The following is a 24,624-nucleotide window of genomic DNA, read 5'->3' as shown; positions in this document are numbered from 1 at the left end:
CATTTTAATTACACAATATCAAAAATAATAGAACAATGTGATGGAAACTTCAAAGGACGCAGTCGTCCTGACAGAACGTTTTACACTAATCTTTACTATCTACTTCGTCAGATAGAGCAACTGTTGAGGCTCTTAAAAGACACAACGACAGATTTAACCTATAAAATACAATTTTATTGATTTGAAATACAGAAAAAAAAGAAACTGATTTAGCTTTGATAAAATTGAATAATTAGCATTTGTGTCAAAAATATAATTCATGACATTCAGGACTATTCCTAAAGATCTATGTTATTGTCGCCTACAACTCATTCCTTACATTGTTCTGTACTACACATTAATATTTTCTACACCAAGCTCTCTCTGTCCCCCCCCCCACACACACTCATTTATACTAATACTATCAATGGGAAATACAGGAAAAAAGAATGGGGCGATCTGGCAACAATTGTTACCTCGAATGCACGATTAGGTCTGGCTACCATAACAATAGGCCTAAACCTGATGAGATTCACTTGCGGACCCAGGGGAGGGGGGGGGGTCAGAATGGGCAATCCCCCCTCCTTACTAGGCCACCCACCCCCCCGCCCAGAAAGGGGGTGGCGGTTGAATTTTAGTATAGAATTCACACAATTTGTATACGAATTTATTGTTTAAATTAATAATATATACAAATTATTTATATTTCAACCTATTTTTAGATTATTTCGCCCACCCCTCTAATATGTTGGCCGATTTGGTGGGGTCGGGAGGTGGCGATAGCATCAATTCCCCCCGCCCCCCCCCCATAAACTTTCCTGTGGGGGGGCGGTCCAATTTATTTGTGGAAATCACAGCTTGTTAACAGAATCAATTAAATATTTATTTGATTAAAACGTGTTATTGATATTTTAACCGATCTTTATATTGTGTCGTTCCCCTGTTGGCCGATTTTGAGGGGGGGGGGGGCAAAAACCTCAATTGCCCTTCACACCTAAACCCTTTGAGTGGAGGGGGGCGGTCATACTTTTTTGTAGAAATCATAGTTTGTGAACAAAAATAGTTGAATTAATATAATTTTTATGTTACGTCGCTCCCCTTCTGGTATCTTGGGCGATTCGGTGGGATAAAAGGGGAGGATTGCATCTACTGCCCTCCCCACTCTGGCCCTCTGTGTGTGTGGGGGGGGGGCGGTCCTATTTTTATGGCGAAATTATTGTTTGTGAACAAAATTAGTTGAATATCTATATAAAATAAGCTACCTATTGATATGTGAACCCATTTGTATATTATGTCGCACCACACTAATCTCAAAGTTTATTATTTGTAAATATAAAATGAAAAAGGGTTGTACCAGGTGAGAGAGGCGATACATGCAATCGCCGTCCGCCCATCGGACAAACCAATACTTTTTTTTTATTATAGTTAAGAAATTACAAATCTTTTTTAAAATCTGTCACTAATATAATTTATATATATTAAATTCTTATATCGAGTCGCCCCACCCCTACTCTTTAATACCAAATGCAATCATAAGCATAAATTACACAAAGAAGTGAGAATTAATCGTTTTCACTCTACCGCCCCCGCCCCTTTCCTGAAGAAAACATGACGTTTAAAAACAGAATAGTCAAATATGGCGACAGTATGGTGTTAACTTTCTATGAGAGCAAACTACTAAGCAATGGTTAGAGAAATATTTAATGTTTTTATTTTTGTTGTTTTTTTTTCGATTTAATTTCCTTTTTTTAAATTTCTGTTCTAATAATTACATTAACATTTTATTTACACAATATCGAAGATAATAGAACAATGTGATGGCGACCTCCGAGGGCGCAGTCGCCCCTGATAGAACATTTTACACTACTCTATAGTATCTAACTTCGTCAGATAGAGCAACTGTTGAGACGCTTTTTAGAGGTATTACATATATTTAAATAAATAAATGCTATTTTATCCATTTTAAATGCAAAAAAACAAACAAACTGATTCAGCTTTAATAAAATTGAATAATTAGCATTTGTGTCGAAAATATAATTCGTGACCATCAGGACTATCCCTAAAGATCTTATTGTTATTTTCACCTACAAACCATTCCTTTTTATTCCGTACAACACATTCATATTTTCTACACCAATCTCTCTCTGCGCCCCCCACCCCCCCCCCCGCCCCATTTATACTAAAACTATCAATGTTTTTGTTTTTTTTTAAATACAGTAAAAACGAATGGGGTGATCTGGCATTAATTGTCACCACGAATACACGATTAGGGCTCGCCACTGTCGCAATCCTAGCCGCTGGTACACTTACTCTAGCTTAAACCACGAGTTAATGTTTTGAAATTGATATAAAGTTTCATGTAGAGTTTAGGATATTATGAGGGAACTTTTCTGATTCTATTTTTTTTTTCGATTTTTACAAAGTGCAATTATTTTTTTTCCTTACATGTCACCAGTTCTCACGTGGGCCTCAAATGGTCATGAGTCATGGGCCCAAGTGCAATGAATGCCTTTGCGCCACTGTTGCTACGCTACAGGCTCTGGGCCGCTAGTGGTAGTGGGTCCCGGTTCAGTGAACCCCTTTGCGCCATGGATACTACGCCACTGGTTATTGTGAGTGTGTGTTCTGACAATAGTGCCTAATGTGGTATTGTGTGTGTGTTCTGACAGCAGTTCCAAGTGTGTTATTGTGTGTGTGTTCAGACAGTAGTAACTAAAGTCTTAATGTGTGTGTGTTCTGACAGCAGTTCCAAGTGTCTTATTGTGTGCGTGTTCCGACAATAGTGCCTAATGTGGTATTGTGTGTGTGTTCAGACAGTAGTAACTAATGTCTTACTGTGTGTGTGTTCTGACAATAGTGCCTAATGTGGTATTGTGTGTGTGTTCAGACAGTAGTAACTAATGTCTTACTGTGTGTGTGTTCTGACAATAGTGCCTAATGTGGTATTGTGTGTGTGTGTTCAGACAATAGTAACTAATGTCTTACTGTGTGTGTGTGTGCACTGACAGTAGTGCCTATGGGGTTAACGTGTGTTTTATCGTTACTGTGGGTGTGTGTGTGATTTAGATTTTCATGGCCAGTGTCCTGACAGTAATGACCAAGAACCTCTTCAAAAAGTCTTGTTTTGACAAGCTGACGGACTGGACTGGGCGAGTAGTAGACAAGCATAATCTGTCAGAATGTAATGCTATTGACCTGAATGGGCCGTGTGGTGTGAATGCATAGTAATCGTGACCAAGAAAGTTACTATAAGTTTCAACTAGAAAAAGCTAGAATTTTTTGTTGTTGTATACACAAAATAATAGTATGAATCTCAATACTATAGGAATAAGTTTCATTTTTCTATATCAAACAAATTAATTAATTATCACTAATTGATTAACTAATTTGTTATTTGCTTTTATTGATTCATGTAATGTCATCAACTATGAAAATTACGCGAAATTTCAACTTGATCCAAGAATGGGAAGAGGAAAATAACTCCACATATACAACCACATTTCTTACAACTAGCATTTATTTCCCTTTTTCGATACCAATCAAAGTAATTATATACCAATAATTAATAAATTAGTTGTTTGATTTTTTATTGATTCATGCTTTATTAGGTACAGCAAATAATTACCTTTGTATGAAGTATCTTTAATTGTGTAATCTGTTCAGTGAGAAAAAAGGCTCACTCTCTGTTCTAGATATGTGATAGGTTAGGGGAGCACGAGCCCGCTACTCTGCCTCATCGTGGCGCTCGTGGGGAAATGACCATTGGAGGAAGTGGTTAGGCTAAAGGGGTAGCAACACAAAACTCCCGTGGGTATGTCCACGGGTAGACGAGAGTCCACCCCTTGCACGACGCGGAGTTGTAAAAGAGTCCCCATGAACCTGTCACAAATCCGTGCGCCGTTCCTCAAGGGACCATTACATTAATGGCGAGTTCCCCACGGTTAGCTTGGTATAACGAAGGAAAATGGTGGAGGCTCCCGGTGCTCTCGGCCTTCGGCCATGTTCAGCCAAGCATGCGTCCGCGGCCAAAGGCATCGGAAACAGCAATGCTTTACATAGGCATTGACTTGGGTCTCTCCCAGACAGAACGGTAGTTCGGACAGGTTTTTTTTTTACTGTTTGACGCTCAAGCAGGTTTTTTTTTCAAACTTAGAGCTCGAAGAGCCTTTGGCTCAGCTCTTAGACGATCAAACGGTCAGGGGAGCATCTGGGAGAAGGTTTCCGTGCTGTCTTTAGGCAGCTCTGCAAAAACACAAAACAGTCGGGATTTAAACTCGAGCATCTTTGATAGGCAATTAAAATATCCCACATCCTCAGTTATCCTTTAGAGAGCGAAGCTTGCTATATGTAGTCTTTTTTTTTTTTAAACAAAAAAACTTATCTCAACTGACTCTGTCTGTGTTTCGAGTACAATTTTGTTTTACTCGTCATTTCTCCAACTTCCCATTTTCGGATAAAGTTGGAACTTTGCACAATTATTCAGGAATCAATTTCTTTAAAACAAGCCAATAAATTAATTAAATAGTGGTAATTTATTTATGTTGTTTTATATCGAAATTAGAAATAAATCTTACAGTATTTAGACATATAGCTATAAATATGGAGTTCTTCCCCTTAGAAAACCTCTGGTTTATTAATATTTTATATATATATATATTTAAAACAAAATAACTAGTTTTTGTTTTCCAATTTTACTCATGATTCGTGTACATATTAAGTTGGACTGACTGTCTCGGGCTACAACCCAGCTTTTACCTACAGTAAGTTAGATCTAAAAATGAAATTCAATATTGAACATTGAAAAGAAATGATTGCACAGGCTACATTTGATTGAGGTCATGTTTTTAACCTACCGTGCATGGCAGACGTGGGCATTAATCTTTACGTTGGTCAATACTTCGCTAATAAATGACGCACATTTCTGAACGTTCAGACCCTCCTACTTATCGACCATGTCCATTCGCTCTGAAAGCGTGCCCCCCCCCCCCCCTCTTTCCTCTGAACATCAAAAGGGTTGTCCATCTGTGTAAATCCACTGGTTCTTCGGGAGTTGTCCATCTTGTCAAAGCCACTAAGATTACTGAAGATATGTTGTCTGGTTCAACCCGCGAGGGAGAGGATTGAGAGTTGGGGGGGGGGGGGGGGGGACTCTGATACACTCTGCCGGCATTAACTTCTCAAAGTCTAGAACGCTTTCCTTAAATTTTTTTTTCTTTTTTCCTTTCTTTTATTTGACTTTTCTTAGTGTCTAGTAAGAAAAAAATTTTTGTTAAGATTGGTAAGGGCAGCCTATGCGGCCACGGTGGGCCCCGCACTTTCATAGGCCTCGCGCTAATTCTAGGTGTATTTTATTAAATTAAACCAATATAACTTATAAATAATAACAGGATTTCCGTGACCTCCTGATTTTCCAGGGCCTCCTGGAAATCCCCTGGCATTGCAAATATAGAAAAAAGTCCTTTAAATCTCTTGAAATTATTAAAATCTCCTGAAAAACAGACAAAATTGTCATTTCGGGGTTCCAATCCTACGCGGGTTAAAAAACGCAATTGTTAGCTTTCAATTGATTAAATTTTCTGTCGAAGACATGTGACTAAATAGGCCAATCCTTGATACACAGCTGCGGTCTCAGGTTGGGCATCTGTAAACACCAGAAGCTGCTGTACTTTCACTTTTCTTTCTACTTCCGGTGTGTACGCCATTTGCAATTCAGAGCCATTCGCAGTTCAGAGCCATTCGCAGTTCAGAGCCATTCCTTAATGCCTGCCCTCTTTCTTCATTATTTACATTCTGGCACAGCCCAAACTTATTCCATGAAATCACTAGTAACAAACATTAAAATTTACTTGTACTGTTGACCTGTCTCATTTGATTTCAAAGTAATATGAACAAACAACTATTTAAACAAGCAAAGAATTTTAAAATATCAATTTAAAAAAAAAAAGCTATCTAAGAACTCCGCAAGTACAACTATAACTCTAAATAATGTATGGGTTATTTTCTTTATTCGAGTTCAAACTCAATAATTCATTAACAATAACTAATTGACTAATTCGTTAATTTTTTAAACTTGATTATTTTTTTTAGGTTCAAAAAGAATTCTTGAAAGTTTCCACTTGCTCCAAGAATAGGTTTGAGAGAAAGAAACAAAACAAGTTTAATTATCTAAGGGACGAAACCTTACTTATTTGTACCTATCTGTGAATACTGAGGGATTAATTTCCCTTGTTTTCCGACATATTAATTAAAATTCCAATAATTGATTCACTAAACTGGTTATTTTTTTTTTCATTATTGATTCATGTCTTGTCTATGCAAATGAATAATTGTCCAAAGTTTCAACTTGATCCGAAAATGAGTGTGGGAGAAATAACATGCACAAACTTTTTACCAGACAGACAGACAGACGACAGAATGAGTTGATATAAGCTTTGTAATAAAAAAAAATGTATTCCTACTTTACTAACCTGATGGTGCTCTTTTATTTCTCATTGTATTTAGTTCTTAAAGTAAATCATTATTGCAAGGAGTTTTCCCTCTAAAGTCATGTGACGTTCTATGTCATTAAACAAAATCTATTTCTACAATATCTCTATTCAAGTCACTACTTTATGGAACCTGGTGCCTGGGTGGGTGGGCGAACGGCTGTAAGTATTTTCCTAGAAGTTTATCAGTTAATGTAAATCGCCGAGAAAAGAATAACTAGCTCGTTGGCCACACGGGGAAAACTCTAGTTTGACTGTTATAATTTTGGAACCTGGTACCTGTGTGGGTGGGCGAACGGCTATAAGTATTTTCCTAGAAGTTTATCAGTTGATGTATACGGCGCCTTCGACATAGAAAGCCTTGGCTCTGACCACAGCGCGGCCTACGTCATCACTCGTCAGAGGCCAAGGTTATGCGTCACTGATGATGCGTGTGTGCGAAACCACGGTGTTGCTGTGTATTGTACATAGACACGGAGCTCACGATGTATATCGCCGAGAGAAGAATTACTTGCTCGTTGGCCACACGGGGAAAACTCTAGTTTGACTGTTATAATTTTTTCAAACCAAAAATAAATAACAGTAAATTTGCCTTGAGACTTTATCTAGGTCTGAGGCCAACATTGCTTAGTCAGCCGTATTACCCTAAGTATGCGATATCTAAGTAAATTTAAAGTTGTTTTAGTTTTATTGAAGCTTATAAGCATTGCATAAATTTCTACGTAAATCTAATGTATATTTAGACTTGATCATTGGTATATTCCAGTGATTCCCAAAGTGGTCTATATGGACCCCCAGGGGTCTATGAAGACTTCCAAGGGGTCTACGAAAGTTAAAATGGGAATTGGGGGTCTATGAGATGTGCTCGGGGGTCTACGATAAAGAATCGCAATTCAGCATGTTGTGACTTTAATTTTGACTATTGGATTTTTTTTCATCCACACATTTATGATTTTTACCTAGGAAATCCTTAAAATTTTTATCCTGCTGATTAAATGAAATATTGTTTAATTTAATTTGATAACTGTATTGAAATAGTGTAGTTTTGTCTAGTTATAAATTTAACCAAAAGAAATGTAGACTGTACAGCGTTAAATATTTGAAATTGAACTTCATTATTCCTAGTCAAACAAGGGGGTGTTACTGGGTCTTTTTTTTATGATGCTATGAAACCAATTAAGCTGTAGAATCATTTGAGATGATGCCACCCTGATAAAAAGATAAAAGTTTGCAAAACTTTCAAACACTCAAAGATAAAGTTCAGAATACACCCCAAAATCTCTCTTTGACCTGATATTGAGAAGATGATGATTATAGTAAAATACTGAAAACCTCACACGATATTGATTTTTACCAGCCGTTGAAGAAATTGTAAAAAACTCTTTACACAAACTCATGTAATGAAAATAATTTCATGTTTGGGTTTTGTGGCCGGTGTCTTGTTTTGGGACTCTTGATGAAGAATGCAATTTTGAAGACATGGTTGGCATTCTCTGGTGAGACTCCAAAAGGGCTAATTACAATGGTTCCAATTTTAAGCTTCCGGAACATATATTTTCTCATTATAATGTGTACGGTTCTGATGTGAACAGTTATAGGTGGTCCTGTTGGATAGTTTATAATAGGTTTCATCTTCCTTGTATATCGAATAAGAGCTTGTCCATTTCTCGTTTTTACAATTCACTATTAGTTTCTTCATTTCTTCCTGATAGAGAGCTATTTTCAAGTGTGTATTTGTTCTTTTCTTCTTATCTTATATAGACGTTACTTCAAAAAAGAAAATGATTACGTCCTATGCGTCATGCATTTAGTCATGCATATTAACCAATGACTTAAATATGTGTTTTCTCACATTTGGCAAGTCAGTCAGCCTTCTATTTCCTTCTAGTTCAACATTGGAGAACAGTGTTCTTGCTGTTGTTGTGCTCTACAAGGTCACACAATATGTTTTGTACAAAATCTTTTGGATGCTCCTTCAGATTATGTGGATAATTATATCCAGTCCCGAATCTCCCGACGGGAGATGCGAGCAAGCAAGGTGACAACCGAACGTCAGTCCAGGCATCATGAGTTGTTTTATTTTGGAGGCATCAGAATTTGTCAAGCTTTGAAGGACAATTTTTATATTAGTCATGAAATAAATTTAACTGTTTGGCGAACTTGGCTGAATCGCTAGCATGGTAGCTGTTAGATCCAGTGCTCATATTTCTTCTCTGTGGTTGTCATAGAGATCATTAGTTACAATGAACATAATTTTTTAATTATTTTTTCTCCATGAGGCCATTCAATGAGTATTCCAGCTCCTCCGTTTGTGGAGACTTTCTGAGAACCATCCATGCAAAAATTCTTGAGCTCTGTTGGAATATAGTCCAATTTTTCTTTCTTCTTATGTAAGTCTCTGCAAACGACATATTTCTGCAATCAACATATTTCTCTATACAGCAGGCTGAATCAACCTTGTCTGGTAATGATTTTTTTATTCAAATTATAAGCTCAAGAAATCCGCGAAAAACTGCTTATTGTGAAAACTTTTACCGTGATACTTTAGGCACATTTATGTTTCAAGTTTTGAAGAACTACTTCCTAAAACAACAAATCCATATTTGAAAAATAATCTCTGTAGCAACGGATGGTGAGCTTGCAAGCTTTAAAAACAAAAAGTTTCCAATGTGTTTAGTGATGGTATGCTGTACGTGTTAACTATTAAATAATGGGTTGAAATTTGAATTTCGTTAATAAGTTTATTTACAAATATTTACGAAACTTATAATGTAGATTTAAATTACTTTTTCACTCCTCGTGTCACTGGTTAGATTTTATGTTAAACAAAATGTGTAATTTGAAATTGATGAATTTTCAAAAATTCAATATAACTTAAGTAGGGGGTCTACGGAAAACCAGAAAATATGGCAAAGGGTCTACGAGACAAAAAAGTTTGGGAACCACTGGTATATTCAATCAGAGCTTTAGGTCTTGTGTTAGATCTTATTGTCCATATAATGAGCATAGCAAAAAATAATCGCTCGCCGAATCAGAAGATGCGTAAGTTCTAGCAAATGACGGCATCAAGGGTTTGATGCCCGAATATTGTTATAATTTTTTTTATTATTATTTTTTTTAATCATTTTATTATATTTGAAGTTTAATAATGGTGGTATTGTCTTTGAAAATTTTTTTTCTTCTTTCTCTTTGACGCCATTGCGGAACAATTTAAATTGATACAAATACGTAAGCCAAATTAAAATATTTTGAAAATTATAAAGTCAAGCCAGATTTTTCACAGTGCGGCTAATTAGCTAGGGATTTTTCAAACTGTCAAATTTTTAGGAAGATCGTTAGAACCGTTTTCAAAATATTTTCTTTTTCCATCCACCCATGAACTGAGTGCAAGGAATTGTCAAAGTCTATAAAAACATGTAGCATGCTTTTTTAAAAAGAGGCTTGGTGGTTGAGTGGTTAAGCGCTTAGCTTCCAAACCGAGGGCTTCTGGGTTTGAATCTTAGTGAAAACTGGGATTTCCGGGAAATTTTAGGATAGGTGTTCATTCATAATTAAACTCTAGGCTATTTTAATTTTATAGTTAGATAGACTGATTGGATTGAGTATTTTTGTCGCAGCGACAAAAAAACGCGATTGATAGTTTGACAAAATCACTTTCAAATTTGAGGGTATTTTAAATGTATTATTATGATGCTAGAAAAGAACGAGTATTCATTCTCTGGCGCTGCCAGGATTGAGTTTGTTAAAGAGAAACAAAATTCATTGTAGTCCCTTTAACAGTTTCCACTGAGAAATTTTCTGGTGATGTGGCAGGTCTGCAGCAGTACCGCCCTTTGACAGGCAACGAGGATGTTTCTAGGAATAGTAAGGGCCTTGAAGGGCCTTGAATTATTATTACTATTATTATTATTATTATTATTATTGTTACGTTCTTCTCTATCAGGCCTTCTGCAAACACTGCTAAACACAACAGCACATCTAACACAAGAGATAGACAACAAGAGCTTCAATAAACAATGTGGCGGTTTATTTACAATTACATGAAAAGCCAATACAACACAATTGGCCACATCAAATTCAAATGCTTTCTTGTACAATAGAACTGCCTACTAAACACTACAAGTCTTTCTCTGTCTACTTCTAGACTCGTACAGCTACATTTTCAAGGACTCACTTTGTAGCACACAGTCCTTACTGCTTGCTGTCCTGGACTCTAATGTCTATCGTTACACACTGTCACCAGTCCGTGAAGGCTCTCGATCACATGACCACAACATGGGTCATATTTGTTTGAACTAGCAGTAATGCTAGTAACAGTAACAGCCCTTGACCTGTGTGATTGGCCTGAATCATGTGTGTCAGTAGGCCGCTCACACATTAACCCTTTCAGTCCGCCACTAGGGTTATAACATTATTATTATGTTAGAAAAGAGCGAGTATTCGTTAAAGGGAAACACAATTTATCGTAGTCCCTTTATCAGTTTCCACCGAGGAATTTTCTGTTGATGTGGCAGGTCTGCAGCAGTAACGCCCTTTGACAGGCAACGAGGATGTTTCTAGGAAATGCCAATGGCCTTGAAGGTGTCTGTGAGGTCAGTTGTTATTATCCCCTCGGTTGATATAACAATGGGGTATATAGTTGTTTTAGATAATTTCCATAAACGCTTTATCTCCAAGCCAAGTTTCCCATATTTTCGTTGTTTTTCCAGCTCAGTTTTTTTTTTAAATTGTGAGATAGTGGTACGGCGATGTAAATAATGGTAGCGGCTTTTTCTTTTTTATCGATGGGCAGCAAATCAGGGCGATTAAAATCTACCGTTTTGTCAGTCAAAATAGGCCTATCCCAGTACAGTAGATGATTCGTAGACTCGTGAACCTCTTGTGGTGAGTATTTGTAATAAGGAGGAGTATCCTTACCGATCAAATAGTGTGTCAAAGCGAAGTGTTGTTGTATTAGCTTTGCAACTTGGTAGGCAGATTCCGATAGGGCTGAACATCCTGCCATTATGTGTTCAACTGAGTCACCAACATTTCCACATTTTCGGCATTTGTCAACAATATTGAGTTTTAGGATATGTTTCTCGTAATTTTTTGTCCTAATTACTCTGTCCTGTAACAAATTCTTCAGTTTCAGGGTAGAGATGGCCTGCTTTGAGCCGTGTTAAAGAAGCAGCCTTGTCAATGTTGTCCCCATCTAATAAAGCCGGGAATTTTCCGTGGAGTGTTCTTTCTTCCTATTTGCGAATCTCATGCCCTACGTCGTCCAAACCGAATAGGGGCTTCATCATAGTCGTATTTGCGTATGAAGGAAACTATTTTATTGTGGAGGCATGCAGTTTTGATCGTATTTTTTAAACTTGCGTCTCACACAGTTTGAAAATGTTCTGCCATCCACGGCCTCCATCCTTCCGGGGCAGGTATAGCCTTATGGTGGGGGACTTGGGTTTTAAACATCGAAATTTGGTTAATAATTTCCTCGTGAGTGTCAATATCATGTAGGTTGGTGTCTATCCATTTGATGACATCAATTTTGTAGTGGAGCACTGGGACGGCCCAGTTATTATTTTTTGCCGTGATGAGGTTACTGCTAGACAGTTTGATGTTGTGAATTTTATTTACTCTCTGCTTGTATTTGCCAAGAAAGTCTTCTTTTAATTTTTTATGGTTTATTGTGGCATTCTGGTTTATTCCAAGAAATTTATAAAAGGAGGCAGAGTTCAGTTCTTCGATGGCTTCAAATGCAATGTTGGTGTTGGCTGCCTTGCCCTTTTTTATGCTTATGATACCACACTTATCCAAGCCAAAAGACATGCAGATATCGTCACTAAAGCGTTTTAATGTTTTAATTAAGTTGTGTAACTTTTGCTCGTTCTCTGCATATAGCTTTAAATCATCAATGTATAACAGGCGAGACACAGATTTTGTACATTTAGTGTCAACCCTAAAACCGTTTGTTGTGCCATGGAGTAATTTAGATAGTCGGTTAATAGCTAGGCAGAACCAGAGCGGAGATAGAGAGTCACCCTGGTATATACCCCTTCTTATGTGAATAGTAACTAGTTTATCACGATTAAGGTGTAGACTTATCTTCCAATTATCCATACAGACTTTCAGTAGTTTTTTATTCTTGGGTTGATTCTATGAATTTCCAGGGTTTTCAACAGCCAATCATGCGGAACTGAATCGAATGCTTTTTCTTAGTCGATGTAGCACATAAGTTTCTTTTACTTCTATTAGATTTGTGCAATATTATACCATCTATAGTTAGCTGTACTTTACAGCCCATCGACTCTTCAATGCAACCTTGTTGTTCCTCTGCTAATAGCTTATGGGCAGAACATAATTTATACATTTTATTTTTTAATAGTGAAGCTAATAGTTTATACACCACTGACAGACAAGTGATAGGGTGGTAGTTTGATGGTTGATTCGGATCACCTTTTTTGGAGAGGAGAGATGTTCTCCCTTCAGTGAGTTCTATCAGCATCGAAGACGGTTCTGATATTAACTCGTTAAAACTTGATGTTAGTGGTTGTCACAGATGCCATTATAGAATTATTTGTACATTTCACATTTAATAGAAATATAAACCCTTGACTGAGCCTCAGGAATTACCCCAAAAATCTAGACCCTTGACAGCACCTCAGGTTTTACCCAAAACGTGATTATGATGTTTCAAATCTATTGGTTGATTTGAAATTAAACAAAGACATTTTTTTAAAGAGTTAGCGCCAGAGAATTGGCGAGAGTAGAGAGAACGCCAGTCGATAAAATATTTTCATAGTAGTCAGTCGGTCTTCTATGAGCTCTGTTTTAAAAGCCTTTGTGATATTTTGTGTTGATTGATCTGTAACTTGTACATAAGCTGTACTTACGTTTTATATTTAAATAAAGTTCCAGAGTTTTGTTTTAACAGAGAATCTTTTATTGTGATCCTAGATCGTCATTTATTCAACTTTTTAATTCAAGTAAAATCCCCGGCATCACAACACATTGTGACATCTTGTGTATCTGTGTTGTGACAGTGGTACATGAATGTATTTGAAAACTGATCAAAACTGCATTTCATTTTCCTTTTAAGTTTTTATACGTCACACAAGCGTAGAACATGCAAAACTTCACAACAAAAGCTTTATTGCGCTGTACCTCATTGGCTAAGGGTGAGAATGGCGGGGTGGAGATTTAGCTGTTTGCACTTGAGCTACAATCTGTAATTGTTGGGCCCACAATCGGATATGAGGAGATGAGTGTATTGTATGCAAAATTTACATTACCTATTCATAGACGATTGTAATGAACGTATAACAATAATTATCGACATGTTTATATGCTTGTAGTGTAGTATTTTACATGCATTTTAATCTCTTTCATACACTTTAGGAAAGAAATATAGCAACACTTTTTGCCTCCCTCACATTTAAAGGCATTTAAATAAAAGCAAAATAAAATAAAAAATTGATAAACAAAGCTTTTATTTCGTGCATCAATTACTTTGGATCAGTCATGTCATTAAAGTTGTAACAGATCTAGACTAACAATAATAAATTTTTGCGATTAGAAATATTTTTACCAAGTTTATTTTTGTTTAGCACTATTTCATACTTTTAGCATTCTCCGTGCGCTATGATCCATTCATTTGGACCAGTTGGAAAGGGTTGGGGTGGAGAAAGAACAGAGTATCTGGGTGATCTCTTTTTAAAAATGTATTTATATTTTTTATAAATGTCAACTATTTGAATTCGAATTCTTGAGCTAAAGCCTCCTCAGGCTTCTCAAGGGTAACCAATCTGCTATCGAAGAGCATATCAACATGGAGGATTGTATAGTTAGTTATCCATTGTTTCTATTTTTTCGTGTTTGTGTCCACTAAGCCTCAAACGACGACCTACAAAGGAGACTAATTCAGCTAATACCGACACGTCCCTCAAGTACAATTTCTTTCCCTTCTTCGCGGTACCAAACAAAATAATTAATTTCCAATAGTTAATTAAAAAGGTTTTTTTTTTATTGATTCGTGTGTTGTCAGGTAAAAGAAATAATTTTGCAAATTTTCAGCTTGATCCGAGAACGCGTATGGGAGAACTTTTTACCAGATAGAGTGAGTCGGTTTAAGCTTTGTAAAAATAAGATTATAAGGAGAATCTGTGTGATAGAGCGGCCCCATTAGATAAATGAACATTTCAAACATGCACTAGTTTTGATTGTCTCTAAGTAATAAAATTTCAAAGAATCATTTGGCTTTATGTTTTTCACCAAATTGAATAGCCCAGTGTTTCTCAAGCTGTGGGCCGTGGAATCCTAGTCTTCCGCGAGGCCTGGTGTTACATTGGAATAGCTTAATATTGATAATAAGATTTCCCATCTTTTATATATATTTAGTTGCCGAAAAGAAGAAATTAGATTTTTAAAAAATAATCTAAATGTGACAGACCGACGACACAAAACTAATATCTTACGGGGCCGCTAAAAAAATTCAGATTATTTGAGACTTTTCAGAACTAACGTAGCCCAACGTGCACGCCACTGCATGAACCACTGTGTAATAAATTGTCTACTTTACGAAATGAATATCTCTGCTTCTGTTGAATTTCGCCTTATTATAGCAATAAATTTGTTGCGATTGGAAATGTTTCATTGGCTTATATACAGCTCAACAATCATGTTTATATCAATGTTTGTGGACCATTTGGGAAGGGATGGGGGAGAGGACTATCTGGGAGAAGGTTCTCGTGCTGCCTTTACAGAAGTAGTTTTAAAAACAATAATTAAAATATTTCTGCTCAAGTCAGGATTCGATCTCATGCCTCCCTCCCCGAAGGCTAATATTTTGAAAACTGCTTGCATATTTAATTTTAAAAACTAAACTGTTCACTTTCAGAAAAAAAAAGTAGCCGTAGCAAGATCTAAAATATCATGATATCGGATTTTTAATATATTTTCTACTTTCTGGGATCTTAACTGGACGGAGACACGGACGGACAGTCCACATTCAGACAGACAGATAGTCCACACAAAACTAGTAGCTTTTTCCCTTTCCTTGGCTGCTAAAATGCTCTCTTTAGATTTCTCGGCATCTTCTGATGGAAACCAGCTGAACCTGAATTTTAACCAAAATAAATTATCGTCTGAGCAAATATGGTGAAACCTTGGTTAGGCCAATAATAGAATATGCATCCTCTGTTTGGGACCCCTCAACTCAAGAAAACATTAAGAAACTAGAACAGACACAAAATAGAGCAGTGCGATTCATAACAAACGAATATTCACATTTGACTAGAGTAACACCTTTAGTAAAATCACTAAATTTAGAAAGCCTTCAGGACAGAAGGCTCAAAAGTAAAGTAGCAATCATACATAAAACACTGAACCATAATCTTCAAATACAAAAACAAAATTTAATAAAATACTCTGAAAGACACAAAGATAAAGGCACATTCCTCGTCCCATATGCTAGGACAAATTTGTACAAGTGCTCCTTCTTCCCTAGTGCTATTAGAGCATGGAATGGGTTGCCTGAGCTAGCCAGGAAAACCAGTGACTTGGCAGAATTTAAGTCATTGGTTAATATGCATGACTAAATGCATGACGCGTAGGACGTAATCATCTTCTTTTTTGAAGTAACGTCTGTATTATATAAGATAAGATAAGAAAATTTCTTTTGGGTATGTTAGTGTAGAACAGTGATGCCCAAAATACGGCCCGCAGGCCAGATCCGGTCCGCGACGTGGTTCCATCATGCCTGCCGAAACGTCGGCACAAAGTATTGAAATCCCCCTTCCAAACAAAACAAAGGTGGAAAAAAATGTATCTTTACCTACGTTAGGGCCCTTACTTTTTCTCCGATGGATTGGCATTATGATCTTTAACATTTGTGTGTTTTTAAATTGGGACTCTGAATATAGAATCTACCATGAAAAGTAAACCTATTTTTACTTTTTTTTGTTGAACATGATAATGAGCCAACATATTTATTGTATAAAGAAAGTGTGGCTGTTGAATAAAACAACATAAAAACGGCATTAAAAATAACTATGTCGGCATTCTTGGTTTGAGCCGCAAATAAAATATTGTTAAACTATGTCTAGAGATTGGATGATCCATGAGAGTATTTACCATAAAGAGACCACAAAATGAGTAGGTGGTAATCTACCTACACTGTAGCCCACATTTTAAGTAGAGAAATGAGGCTATTTTCTGACACGTAACAATATATAATATTCCAATTAATTAATTTTTAAGTATTAAATTTACAAGTTTCTACTAAAATAGTTTCAGAACAATTTCATTTCTTTTTTGTAACTTTTCGGTCATGTGGTCCGCGAGACGAGTGTTGGAAATAAGAACGGCCCTCGGATTGAATCAGGTTGGGCATCACTGGTGTTGAATAAAGAATCGTACTTGCTTCAATCTTTATGTATATTGTACAATGAGAAAGATGAGCTTTAGTACTTTGACTCTAAATTTCCTATAATGAGCAAATCGTATACCTGCGGGTCAAAGGGCCTGCTTAGGGGAATAGTACTGAACAGGCTTCATAGTTGATGGTCGTGTCCTAGACTGGGAAATGACCAAATGGTGCCGAACACAAGCCTTAACCCCAGCGTGATGATGCCTGGGAGATGTTCTGAAACCTCGACTCTTTCGATTACTCCAGTTTAAAAAAAAAACATTATTGTGAGAAAATCCCAAGATCTTAAGGATTTCAACTGAAATAAAAAATTAAAAAAAAAACATCTGAGTAGTGACTGGTAACTTTGAATAGTTTTTCTAATAGTATCGTTCTATTGAAATGTAAGAACACTTGTACTGAATTAAAAAAATATTTCATAGGATCCGCATTTATTCTATGTGTAAATTATTAAATTAAACCATTTTATAACTTATAAAAGATTTCTCGCGGCCGCCTGATTTACCAGGAGCTGCTGGAAATCTCCTGAAATTGCAAAATATTTGAAAAAGTCATGGAAATCTCCAGAAATTATTTAAAATATTTTGAAAACTCATACAAATCTTATGAGATATATAGACAAAAATTTGTCATTTTGGGGTGTCATTCAATATGGAAAACGCCAATCCAACGGGCGATAAATAAAAACGGCATTATGCATTAGCCGTAATTGTGTAATCTGGTGAAAGAAGCTTCTCGCGCCTCAAACTAATGAAGAATTACTTTAGTTCAACAATTTTCGTAGATTGATTTAGATATTCATTAATTGTTGCTATTGAGCGTTATCTATGTAGAAAAATTTACATGATACACTGTAAGATTTCGCTACACGCAAGGCTCGTAAAGTTCGTGGGATAACTCTATCCGCAGAAATAAGAGAGTGATCTTTCCTTTGCTTCTTGTTTAAACTCTTGAGGGAAGAAGAGAATTATATATATAGATACATAGATTTATAAATCCATTTAAAATAAATACAGGTAGGAGACAAAGTAAGCGCATCTAACTAGATATTAATTAGATGACAACACTAGTCACCACCACACCACTAACAGAGTTGATTAGACTGAGATAAAAAGAGCCCAGTCGACCCCCTCCCAACCCAAATAGCCTATGTTGATGCGGGAGATGTGGCGCGCCTACCCTACTGGATCCCGAGGTGCGCGCGTGCTTGTCCCTGTGTGTGAAGGCATGCGCATTCGAATCTGACCACCGATTAGTATTTCATTTAACCGTTGCCTGTACTTGGTTGTGAGTGCGTGCGTGTTAGTAGAGCCAAGACCAGTTGTGCTAGAAGGCCTGAACCTGCCTTTGTGGAGTATCAACAGAGAATGCTGACCATGTCATTCAAAGCTGCATACTAAATCAGTAGGCTCGAACAAGACTTTAGTCCCAAAACCTTCTTATAGAACAAAAACTTTATGGAGAACTGCCTGATCTGGAAACCACTGTGCGGTTCATCTCAGATCTAGGATTACTGATCTGAAACCTCCAACATGTAAAATGAGAACGAAGAAGAAGACTTACCTGCATCATCGCAACCTGTGGGCAGTAGGAGACCAATAGCTTGTTTCCACGTCACTGGTCTGTACGACATGGCAACGAGCTATTGGTCTCCACTGCCTACAGATTGCAACTTCGCAGGTCAGTGTTGAGGCCCTCTATGACGATTGGTCTCGATGGAGCGCCATTAACTGACCATTTACTACTACCTAACCGTTAAACTGTCCGTTAAACTGTCCCCAGTATGTTCCATGTTGACGGAGGGAGCAGTAACAGTCATCGGCGACATCAGACCGGCAGCCCTGCAGACTGTCTTAGACTACGCCAACGAGACACAGATACCGTTCATATTTTTGAACAACCCTGCCGACCCCAAGAAGCTGGACGATGCCAGGATGGCGCCTCAGGTAAACCCCTAGATGAGTGTTTCTCAAACTGTGTTCCGCGGAACCCAGTTTCTTCCTCGACCCCTGAATAGGTGTTCCACGAACAATTGAAATAATTAACTAGTAGGCCACCACCTGAATTAATCTCTCTGAAAAAAATAAGCAAAGTGTTCCGCTAAATACTCATGAAGTGCAAAGAGTCTCCTTATGCTGAAAGTTTGGGAAACACTGTCCTAGATTGTTCTCTGGTACTTGAAACAAACTAGAAGTTTCTAAAGAGATCATGTAATTAACTGCGGTCTTCTCTAGTCAGTCATTGAAACTTTTACGTTCTAGATCAGTGTTTCTCAAAATGTGTTCCATGAGTCCTCAATAGGTGTTCCACGAACTACTAGAGTAATTAACTTGTTGGTCAACACGTGAATTAATTCTTAAGTAAATGTAGAAAAAAAAGCCTGATCATATTAGCTCTTCTTGGTAACGGAAATAATTAGAACTGATCTAGATCTAGATTCTGACTCAAATTTGAAACAAATTTCAACCAACCATTTAAATGATTTCCAGCCGTGTTTGTCTGAAAAGTACCGCAAAATTTCAAAACAGTTTATTGTTATGGTATCTCTGTTTGATGCAACCTATTTGCGTCAAGCAGGTCTTATTATGTTGCAACTGATTCAAAGTATAGAAACAGGCTTGACGCCACACCAGATATCAGGAACAGACGGAGACTGTGCTTCAAGGACACCATAACTTGGAATTCATTTGAACGAATTTTAGTTATATCTTTACATCTGTAAACTGTATTTTACTATAGTTTTATGCTTGAAATAAACAAGAACGCTAAATTCAGAATAAGGTTTCATTTTTTTAATTAAAACTAACAGAAAATAATCCAACGAAAAAAAAAACACAAAGTGCGAAGTGTTCCGTTAAAGACTAAATTTGGTAAACACTATTTTAAATAATTGTGTCTATCTGATTACGCAAGTATTTGATCAGTGTTAGGCAAACATTAGATCTGTGTTAGGTAAGCATTAGATGAGTGTTAGGCAAGCATTAGATCAGTATTAGGGAATCATTAGGTTAGTGTTGGCAAGCCTTAGATCAGTATTATTCAATCATTAGGTCAGTATTAGGCAAACCTTAGATCAGTATTATTCAATCATTAGGTCAGTATTAGGCAAACCTTAGATCAGTATTACTCAATCATTAGGTCAGTATTAGGCAAACCTTAGATCAGTATTATTCAATCATTAGGTCAGTATTAGGCAAGCCTTAGATCAGTATTACTCAATCATTAGGTCAGTATTAGGCTAACCTTAGATCAGTATTATTCAATCATTAGGTCAGTGTTAGGCAAACCTTAGATCAGTATTACTCAATCATTAGGTCAGTATTAGGCAAACCTTAGATCAGTATTACTCAATCATTAGGTCAATATTAGGCAAACCTTAGATCAGTATTACTCAATCATTAGGTCAATATTAGGCAAACCTTAGATCAGTATTACTCAATCATTAGGTCAGTATTAGGCTAACCTTAGATCAGTATTATTCAATCATTAGGTCAGTGTTAGACAAGCCAAATGTTAAATCACAGTTAAAACATGTTTAATTACTAAATATATTAATATCGTGTTACTATGTTATCGCTTTTCATTTTTTTTTTTTGTATTTCAGATCTATATTGAACCAAGCCTGACTAGAACTATCGTTGATATCATTCATAACCTGTATGGCTGGGATCGAATCTATTATATCTATGACACAGTCGACGGTAAGTTTCATATATTGCCCATGGCAAATAAAGCTTTTAAAATATGACAGAATATTTTTAGGTCTGTATTACATTTTCAAAAGGTTTTTTATTTTTGGATTTTTTTTTAAATTCTGACAGTCTTTCACTAAGATAGTTTAACAGCTTATCAGGCAATCTTGCTGCCGCATGGAGCTTGTTGGCTGTGTGAAAACATTTGGCTCCCTAATGGTTCCAAACCTTCGAGTTTGATTTGAAGTTTAAAAAAAAAATTTCTGGGATTTTAGGTCATCCAGGAATCCAGGCAAACTTAAACTTTATGGCCAAATCACAAAAGGTTCATAAAACTCGCAAAGACATTCCTTCCTGGAACAGTACTAGGCAAAAGAAGAAGAGGCAAACAAAGGAAGCTATTGGAGTTCAACATCGAAGAACGGACGAGACTGCGATTGAAAGAGATTCTGGCCTAAGCAAAAGACAGAGAGGAATGTAGAAAAATAGTTGACAGATCATGCCTTGTGCCCCAAGAGATAAAGGTTAAGGTGGTGAGGAATCCAGGCTGTTTTAATTCTTATCATTTGCTGGCAAAGTAAAGTCAGCTAATTCCTCTTTGCGTTGACCACACAAGCAAGTCGACTTACACTTCATATTTTCCGTAGACTTCTGCAAAGTAAAGTCAGCTAATTCCTCTTTGCGTTGACCACACAAGCAAGTCGACTTTACACTTCATATTTTCCATAGACTTCTTTTACTTAAGCATTTAGCGCTGGCCACAGCAGACGACTATGGTGTTTATGAACCTTTGCCAAGAATACATTTCGTCTTCAGGGAAACTCGCACTAAACTGTTCAGATAACAAACCTATTCGCTAATAGGTCCGTGTTTATTTTTTGGGGAGGCGGTTACTATTTTTCAAGTCTTATATTGAACCAAATTCATCATAATAATAAACTCTCATTGGTCCAAACAGCAGACGACACATCTAAATTTATATTGACACGCGAGCTCCACGCGCAGGGGATGATAACGTTTCCTTCTATCGTAATCTCCAAAAGGGGGGGGGGGAGGACGGCTGAACCTGGGAATGACGTCATTGGGGAAAGCTTAACTCTAACCGCCATGTTGCTCCCCAAGGTTTGGACACGGTCTAGACTCTGGGGACAGTGGCCGCCCACCACAATTATATTACGTCTTGCGTGTGTTTACAGACCTGTTTTCATTGCCGTTTCCCGCCAAAAGTAAAAGTAAAACTTCCGTCCTGATTAAACGAAAGAAAAATATTTTTTTTCCTTTGTCTGGGAAAGTTTTCAAATCTATTTCGTGAAATATTTTTCTTAGAGCAATGATTAGATGGATTACAATTTGGCAGACAATCAGAATATCCCTTGCCTCGTTTTGAAAACGAGGTTGGCATGAAATAACAAAGCATTAGGGAGTGTATGGATTGATAGACCTTTTTTCAGATGGTTCGCTTACACGAACTGTCCCATTCTCAGATGGTGTTCTTGCAAGGACTGTACCATTCTCAGATCGTGTTCTTGCAAGGACTGTACCATTCTCAGATCGTGTTCTTGCAAGGACTGTACCATTCTCAGATGGTGTTCTTATAAAGACTGCCCCATTCTCAGATGGTGTTCTTATAAGGACTGCCCCATTCTCAGATCGTGTTCTTATAAGGACTGCCCCATTCTCAGATGGTGTTCTTATAAGGACTGCCCCATTCTCAGATGGTGTTCTTATAAGGACTGTCCCATTCTCGGTGTTCTTATAAGGACTGTCCCATTCTCAGATGGTGTTCTTATAAGGACTGTCCCATTCTCGGTGTTCTTACAAGGACTGTCCCATTCTCAGATGGTGTTCTTATAAGGACTGTCCCATTCTCGGTGTTCTTACAAGGACTATCCCATTCTCAGATGGTTTTCATACAAGGACTGTCCCATTCTCAGATGGTGTTCTTACAAGGACTATCCCATTCTCAGATGGTGTTCATACAAGGACTGTCCCATTCTCAAATGGTGTTCTTACAAGGACTATGCCATTCTCAGATGGTGCCCTTACAAGAACTGTCCCGAGAATTTCTGATCTGGAGAAACAGAAAGCTTAACCTTTGCTCTGACACTGACATTTTTTTTTTTGCACACACAGTCGCAACAGTTTCGTAGCAATGTTGCCTAAATTGTCCTCAGGGACCTCGGTAAATGTAAAAATGTTTGTAAAATTTTTTACATGTTTTGGATGTTCCTTCAGAGTTGAAGTTAATTTACTTCTTAGTCCAAACTTCCCGCAGGACGACGGGGGATGGCAGCGGGCAGGGTACGAACCCATGACCATCGCCAAATCCAAACGACAGTCCAGCGCGAATACCGCAAGACCACGCAACCTTATGGTGATAGAAAGTAACTAAATGCATGTCTTCAAGATAAAATTTCTCTGTTTTGTAATATATTTGCAACGAAAAAAATATATTATACTAGATATGTCTGCATATTGTCTCGTGTTTATACATAAAGATACAGCAATGTTCAGTTTCTAATGTAAAAATATAACATACCTAACATATTTGATATTTTGATGATGATATAGAAGCATTATAAACATCAACAACACAGTTACTTAGACTTATGAAAGGATGGTGTGTGTGTGTGTTGGTGGGTCGCTTCATAGTATGGAATTGTAAGAAGCGATTGCAGAACTATACAGTTTGAGAACCGCTATATGAGACTTCAAAAAATATTGTTGATTGTATTTAGATCTATGTCAAACTAAGAGAATGTTCTCATCAATTTTATCTTTATTTTGTCACGAAAATAAAAGAAGTGTAAAAATGGGTTTACCCGTTCAACCAATATATTTATATCCAATATAAAATACTGTGAAAACGGGCTTACCCGATTAGTTTAAAAGTTTCGTACTTTAACAGGGATACAATTAGGCACTTTTTATCTATTTTTAGGGCCTTCTGGTTGTGGAAGGGACATTGAACATACACTACTGTCTCTGTCATGCTCTAAGGAACATATTTGCTAAGTTTTATCAAGATTGGTCAAGGGGTTTTGATTAGTATTCGGGACATACATACTACATACATACACTTTAATTTCTGCTTTATAATATAAAGATGTATTAACTATGCAATACAAATAATAACGCCAGACGATATACTCAGCAACTGTCTCGTGTGAAGGAAAAAACAAGGGGGGGGGAGAATTATGGTTATTGGTAGTTTGAACTTGATACCTTAAGATATTGAAACCTGCCCCCTTTACTTGCATTGCTTACCGAGCATATGAATTATGGATGGACCTTTCGTGGGCTGCATCTGAGTTTGTGTTTTACATAAACTCTTTTTGTAATTTTTTTTTTTTTTTACGGTTAGAAATTTAAACCAAATCCATAAGTCTCAACGGTGATTAGGTAGCTCTTACGTAGTGTGTTTGTGTATTTTTGTAGGTCGTAATTTATTTAAAAGCAGTAAAATTATGCTTTCTCTTTTTGACCAAAACATAATTATTAAACGATAGTTTATAAATAGCAATTTTGATTTTCCTTATTTGGTTATGGATAAGGTTATTAAGATTTAGAAACTTGCATATCAGGAAGCTTTTCCGCTTCCTGAGTTCCATTAAATGGCTCTCCTTGTTATTAGCTGTTGAGAGATAGAGCTCTTCACCTAACAATAACTATCAATGTTCATAAGACATTGGTTTGCTTTACATTTTTGTTTAGCTCCGAGACCTGGGTTCTCTACAAAAGGCATCTAAGCTCCTCGAACTCTTTCATCAAAGGTGCCCTCGTTCTATGATGGGCATACGCTTGTAAAGTTTCCCTTTCAGACATAGCGATCTATGGGGCAGATGATATTAAGGTCATCTCTTTCTGTGGCCAACGGTTAACGAGCAGTGTGTCATGTGGCCACAACACAACGCTGGCGAGACTATATTGGCCTCTCGGCGAGACTACCTTACAACTAAATATTTTCTGCTGGAGGCCGGTTTGGACATTACACTTTCCATTCTACAGCTGCACTGGGTCGGACACTTATCAATCTCTCATTTGGGACGACCGCATTGTT

At 37.0% G+C, this 24,624-nt stretch overlaps 1 protein-coding gene across 3 annotated transcripts in view; it reads left to right on the top strand.

Annotated features, from left to right (window-relative positions):
- Nucleotides 1–24,624, top strand: part of LOC106075810 (glutamate receptor-like) — an 81,186-nt gene that overhangs the window by 21,214 nt on the left and 35,348 nt on the right. For all 3 annotated transcript variants that reach the window (XM_056037960.1, XM_056037961.1, XM_056037959.1), the window contains 2 exons: nt 18,655–18,818; nt 20,477–20,573. In XM_056037960.1, coding sequence (XP_055893935.1) covers nt 18,655–18,818; nt 20,477–20,573 — 261 coding nt within the window. The remainder of the gene's footprint in view (nt 1–18,654; nt 18,819–20,476; nt 20,574–24,624) is intronic.

The sequence above is a fragment of the Biomphalaria glabrata genome, chromosome 8 (genome assembly GCF_947242115.1).
Source record: "Biomphalaria glabrata chromosome 8, xgBioGlab47.1, whole genome shotgun sequence".
Lineage (NCBI taxonomy): Eukaryota > Metazoa > Mollusca > Gastropoda > Planorbidae > Biomphalaria > Biomphalaria glabrata.
Note: the sequence above shows the minus strand (reverse complement) of the source record. Positions and strands in the feature narration are given on the sequence as shown.